Here is a 6,665-nt window from a genome sequence, read left to right as displayed (position 1 = left end):
GTCTGTAGTCTAATTTAGTTGTACAGATCGAGGAATGTGATATATTATAATTCCATTTGGATCCGATCGTTTTATTTTTAATTTTACCTACAATTCCAGATCCAGCATGTTGCTTCAGAAATTACTGTACATCTTAATCCCCATTATAAGCTCCAATTGGCGTTAACGGGGATTAATATTTCATGTCAGCCTTCTGTAACACATTTCAGGATATTAATGTAGTTTGGTAGTTTTTTATTTTTTTTTTCGAAATAGGCAAAACTATGCACAGTGCATAAAATAATAAATCTAACAGTTTTCTGTGTGGTTTAGGAAATGGTATCTAGTCTTGGAAGTTCCTGGCTAATTACACACAATTTGCTATTACCTATGCAAAAAGTAATTGAAGTAGGATGCGAATACTTTTACATGCATCTAACTAAATATGACTGGAAGTGGTTACCAATCCATTACCTGATAGTTGATAGTACAAACATAAGAGCTATGATAATAATCGCACATGGCATGTCAGGGGCTAGACCTTAGATACGCCAATGCTAGAGGAGCTGCTACTCTTGTCTATCATGTGGATTGCCATGATACCATGCCAGATGAGCCATGCTTGGTAGCAGCAGCACGAAGTTCTTTCACGTCATAATATGTCAATGTCACCCCTCCCTTACCTCAGGCACTGACTTGAGTAAGTGCTCTAATTAAACCTATATAAAATCATGAAAGTATTCGCATCCTACTTCAGTTACTTTTTGCATAGGTAATAGCAAATTGTATGTAGTTAGCCAGGAACTTCCAAGACTAGATACATTCCTAAACCACACAGAAAACTGTTAGATTTATTATTTTATGCACTGTGCATAGTTTTGCCTATTTCGAAAAAAAAAACCAACCTACATTAATCACAAATATCGACGCATCTAGCTTTTCGGAATGCATGGTTGTAAAAGCTTTTAGTTACATACTTATTTAGTCAGTGGCATTATGGCGGTTTGATAAACATTCTGACAGTAAAGTGTACCGCCACATGCCTTACACGCCTCTGGAACAGTGTGCCGCGATGTACAGTATGTCCCAAATCAATACCACGTCCACCCGTTTGAGAAACGACAGGCCTGCGCATCTTATCTTTGCGTGGGATGCGGACACATAGGTACTATGTAGGTTCTAGCTTTTGAAGAGAAGTAGCAGTCAATAGTTTGAAAATTACCCTGACTCCTGAATATTTTCTGCAAGTACAGCACGAACAGGTATCATTCTCATCATGGATTTGTCACCGCTATACGGTTGTCTATGGAATGAGTAGTTCTTAATTTAGATGTTTATGATTAGAAATCCAACTTTACATTGATATACCCACAGATATACCTATATAGCTTGATAAATATTATATTGCTACTGTGACAAAGTAAAGGGTGTACTTGAAGTCAAGAGAGAGACGATCTATAGCGCGCTCTACACTCGCGCGCGATTCTTGCTGTGAATTCACGCCGCGATTCGCGCCGTGCACTTCGCGTTTATGTGTCTCTCCACACTCGCGAAGCCTCGCAGTCTCGTTCGCGGCCTCAAGGGATGACGACGTGATTGTCGCTGCTGCGGTGACGCTCTGTGCTATATCGTATTACAATTACCTAGTATTAAAAATAAGACACAAATAAAAAATGTTTAATGGGTTTATTATTTCATTTGAGCTTGCCCCACTATGAGTGGAATCCTTAACTTTCTATAGGTTCTATAACTGGACATAAATAAGTGAGTTCTTTTTTTTTTTCAATTCACCCACAGGAATATTCAAAATGTCACTTATCCGCGTCCAGGCATAGTGGGTCTTATTTTTATTTTTATGGTCCTTGTGTTTGGACTGCCAAAGTATTGGTTCGGATTGAAAACACTCGATAAATTTCAACTCAAGTTCATTATTCCATATAGTACTCATTTTAAAAAAAAAAGAACGTTAGTAAGTACGCAATAATGCACAACCACTTGCGACGGCGTCTTCTCAGCTATTGCGAAAAACTGCGAGTGTAGTTGCGTTCGCGATCGCGCGCCGTGAACCAAGCGCGAACCTTTGTCGCGGGACAAAAAACCGACAACGAACGGGGAACGGCGCGAAGCGTGAACGCGAACGCGCGAAAGTCCGCGAAACCATCTACACACGCGTTTCGCGGCTTTCGCGGCCTTTCGCGCCGCGAGTGTAGAGCGCGCTCAAGGTGTATGCCACGGTCCCTCCACTCTGCATGCGCTAAACAGAAAACTGTACCCAATCCTACCTACCCGTTATCTGAAACGACCCATTCCTAATTTTGTTGGTTGCATCACTAGCTACGTAAGGAGTCCTTACGTGAATACCTGTTGGAAATAGGGATTTGTATCGACTTTAATAAATATTTAATCTCCCTAAAATCAGCAGGCCAAAAAGTTGTAATGCTTTATTAATCTAAGGTTGTAATGATAGCAGGATTTTTGTAACTGTCCTCTAGCCTTTGTCTAATCCTTCATGCTGTATTAATGGTGGAAAATAAATAAGTAGGTATTCAATTTCCAATGTATTTGCTGCAGTAATAAAAAAGAATTTCTCAGTTAGTTTTAAAACAAGACAAACACGAGGTTATTTATATTAGGTATATCATCAATCGATTCTCAATTAGTTACACACTTTTCAGCAGTCTTTTGTCGACATTTTAAATAATTACACACGTTTAGTTTTTTAATCTGTTGATTATCATTATGTGGATTTCCTATGATTTAGGTAACCTATTATTTAAATTTTTACTCTAAACAAACAATTGAAAAGAGTAATAATAAGTATAAACATGAATTTAAACAACACAGTACATTATGGAATGTCAATATATTTTACTTTATATCTACATTTTGATTTCGAGTTTTTGAGTAATGACTGAAATTAAAATTTTCTTAACAATATACAATTCTTAGGATGGGTTTGATATTCCATGCTTATTACATACTGGTAAAGTATGTTAATTGGTTGTTACTGTACTAAACATCTGTCTACAGTAATGGTGTTATCTATCTACAAACATAAAAAGACATATTCCAATGTAAAATAAATATATTTCAAATCAAATGTATGACATTTGATCTGTTTTCAAGTGACAGACTGATAAAAAATCTACTAACATTAAGCAATATTTATCGAAAATCGAATACGTAACAGAAATTCAATCTACTAATAAATACATATACACACACGTCCACACCCTTGCTCATTGTATGATCAACTTGAAGCGCTAATGAATTGTACAGTATGTCTTTATTTGGGTTTACACCTACAATGATAAATGTTATTTGCAAAATACGCGGTTATAATAATAATAACCATACAATGAGGAAGTATGTAGAGAATTAACAGATTTCATGGTTTAGTCGATTGTCTATTGATCAATTACATAAAATAAAACATTTCTGATTCTTTTTCCAATTCAATCACTACGACGCTAGTCATTAGTACGTACTATAAAACAAATTGCGGAAGGTAGAAGACACTTCTAGAACGAAATATAAATATATAGGCATACGAATGTAAAGAGAGTTGTTTACTATAAGAACTTACATACAAACTTATATAATACACGTTATTTAAAATGCAACCCCCTAAAAGGCCCATAACACGACCACAAAGTCTAGATTGATGGTACAACAGTTTAATTTAATATAAGTAATCTATTCACAGCACTTAACCACATGTTAGTCAACTTTTCACACACAAAACGATCACAAAATCACTTTGGTGTCACATCACCATACAAATCGATTGCATTGCTCTATTTATAACTATATCATACTCATATGTACATATTATTATAACATTCTCGAAACATATTACAACGATTCCTCAAACGCGGCCATCAAATCGCTCTGCAAATTCATGTCTATCTGTCCGGCCATCTGAAACAAGTTGAAAATCATTATTTACACATTCATTAATGGAAGTCAAAGGGAAATTAGGCAAAGCCTGATTGTCAAAGTAATCACTAATCAGCCTGTCTCAAGGATGTCACTCGTTAATAATTTGATTATAAATTATCACTTTTCCTAAAATTAGATACCTATAATAAACTATGCAACAAACACGTAAGTTTAGCTCTAATAGAAATTCGTTATTGAATAATATTTAGAGGTACTGATCGAAAATCAACAATCCTACTACTAATATTATAAATGCGAAAGTTTGGATGTCTCGATGGATGTTTGTTACTTTTTCACGCAAAAACTACTGAACGGATTTTGATGAAACTTTACAGTATTATTCTTTATAACCCAGAATAACATATGGGCTCGTGACAAACTAAAATTTAACGCGGGTGAAGCCGCGGGAATAAGCTAGTAGATAACATAAAACAACAAACATTGTTTAAAAAAAAATCTGAAATGCACTTACGGCCTCGCGCCGCCGGCGCTCCTGCTCTCGCTGCCGCTGCCGCAATCGCTCGCGCTCCCGCTCGCCGGCGGCGGCCGCGGCCTTGTCCGGCGCCGCCGCCGCCGCCGCGCCGCTTGCGCCCGGCGGCGATGCTCGCGCGACCGGCGATACGCTCGGCGACGCCACCTCTGCGCTCTCAGGCTTCCGGACTCCTTGTACCGCTCTGTAATTAAAATGTCGTTTAGAGAACGTAGCACATTTAACAACTCGGAAAAGGATCGTAACCGTATCAACTCGAAGCGGTCAGTATCTATAATTCTTTGTATGAAACTCCATACTGCAACGCATACTTATCCGCACCGTAACGTAAACGCCTCGCTTCGCAATTGACAGCGCGCGAAAGGCGATGACAACTCGCGGAAGGCGATACGGTGTTGATCCTTTTGAGAGTTGATAAGTCTGCTATGACCTTAGAACGTTGTATGATAGTGCGTTCAGAGTTCAGACGGAAAGTACTTTTCTTGACTTTGGAAGATATTTTACCCAATGTCAGATCGATAAAAAATTACAGATACTAACAGGATTTAATAACAGCTCAAAATCTTTTGAGAATTATATCCAGGTGGTATTATAAAAAGAGAAAGGGAGGCCACTTCAAGGTGATTTACTAGTATTATAGTTTTTTTTAAGTACACTTTACGTTTTCGTAATCGGGTTCGTTATAAAACATACAAAAGTATCTACAGGATGCAACACATGAACACGAATACATAACATCAACTATTACATCTCACTCACCTCATCGTATCTTCGTCAGGATGTCGTCGTTCTGTTTCTTGTCTTTGCCTTTCTCTTTCCGCTTGCTCCTTCTTTCGTAACTCCTGTTGTTCGATTAGTGCTCTCTGACGATCTATCTTTTCCTTGGCTTGTTTTTTGAACGCCTGTAAGAACAATAACCATTATGCATGATCTATAAACAACAACTAAGGTCTTAGGCATGATTGTCTAATAAAACAGTTGAAATGCTAAATAGATTTGTTGTGAACTTTTTTAGATTTCTTATATCATGCCACATCTTGCAGTCAATATAGGATCTTACGCAGCTACAACTACAACTGATTGACTAGTTAATCCAATAGTATGTCTATCAAATTATAGCGAGTAAATTCGGAACACAAGAATACTTACTTGGAAACTATCCATGACTGGTTTAGGTTTCATTTGATTATTTGTGCTCACGTTGGGTATACTCTGAGGACTACCAGCTTGCGCCAATGAGGACCATGAGCTAGCATTTTTCAAATTTTGTTCCTGTTTCATTTTAAAAGCTTGTACAAAGTTAGAATTTTTCGCATCTTCCATCTTTTTGTCCATTTCATATTTAGCCCTATCGTACATTTTATTGCTCGCCATGTTCGTAACACCGATAAGATCCTCGATGGGCTTCGGCGTCAGCAGCGGTTTGATATCTTCCTTCTTGATGGCGGGCGTCATCAAACACGCGGCTCCGGGCATGTTGTGATGCGACTGCGCGATGACACTGTGCGGGGCCGACGGCACGGGGTCGAATATCGACGACACCGGCGCCACCGGCGCTATGTCAGGTATGGTGGGATTCACATCAGGTCGTAAAATGTCGCGGTCGTGCTGCATCGTCTTTTCCACGAACCCGTTGTGAGGCGGGATATACATCTCGCTCTTGATCTGGTCGGGCACGTGCGCTATGTCGGTGAGGCCGCCCAGCTGCGCCATGAGGTTCTGATGCGCCGCGTCCGGCATCATCTGCGTCTTGGGCAGAGCGAAGTCCTCGAGCCGCATGGACGACTCGGAGACGCCGACGCTGACGTCCATCGGGACGTCGGCGTTGAGACTCCTCTCGAGGCTGGCGAGCGACCGCTCGATCGGGTCGATGTAGTGCGAGGGGTCGACCACTTTGTCGAGGCCGTTCCGGGGCTCGAGTTTGGGGACGGGTTTCTGGTCCTCGACGTCCCGGGTGAGGGGCGCCACGGAGGAGTCGGGCGGACGCTGCGGCGGCGCGGGCGCGGGCGGGTCGGCGGGCGCGCGCGGCGGGCTNGCGGGCGCGGGCTCGGCGGGCGCGGGCGCGGGCTCGGCGGGCTTGGCGTCCGCGGGCGCGGTCTTGACGTCGAGCGGCGCGGCCGGCTGCGGCTCGGCGGCGGCGGCGGCCACGCTCGCACCTATGACGGGCGCGATCGGTGGAACGGTCTTCTGAAACGATCGGAAACGGTTACGCCGTGTGCCGTTTGAGCCGATGAACGAATTGACAGTTAAAATA

General features: G+C 41.3%; 1 protein-coding gene across 4 annotated transcripts in view; it reads right to left on the bottom strand.

Annotated features, from left to right (window-relative positions):
* Positions 1 to 2,575: 2,575 nt before the first annotated feature.
* The window catches only part of LOC114359414 (female sterile (1) homeotic), a 29,078-nt gene continuing 24,988 nt past the window's right edge, over positions 2,576 to 6,665 (bottom strand). For 3 of the 4 annotated variants that reach the window (XM_028313836.1, XM_028313828.1, XM_028313820.1), the window contains exons 18-21: positions 5,561 to 6,598; positions 5,171 to 5,313; positions 4,394 to 4,595; positions 3,835 to 3,900 (exon numbers count right to left, since the gene is read on the bottom strand). In XM_028313836.1, the coding sequence (XP_028169637.1) occupies positions 3,835 to 3,900; positions 4,394 to 4,595; positions 5,171 to 5,313; positions 5,561 to 6,598 (1,449 nt within the window). Of the gene's footprint in view, positions 3,901 to 4,393; positions 4,596 to 5,170; positions 5,314 to 5,560; positions 6,599 to 6,665 lie in introns of all 4 variants that reach the window. The other variant, XM_028313843.1, reaches the window with a different exon arrangement.

The sequence above is a fragment of the Ostrinia furnacalis genome, unplaced genomic scaffold, assembly GCF_004193835.3.
Source record: "Ostrinia furnacalis isolate ACB-3 unplaced genomic scaffold, ASM419383v2 OfSCF0319, whole genome shotgun sequence".
Classification (NCBI taxonomy): domain Eukaryota; kingdom Metazoa; phylum Arthropoda; class Insecta; order Lepidoptera; family Crambidae; genus Ostrinia; species Ostrinia furnacalis.
This window is presented reverse-complemented; position numbering and strand designations above follow the sequence as displayed.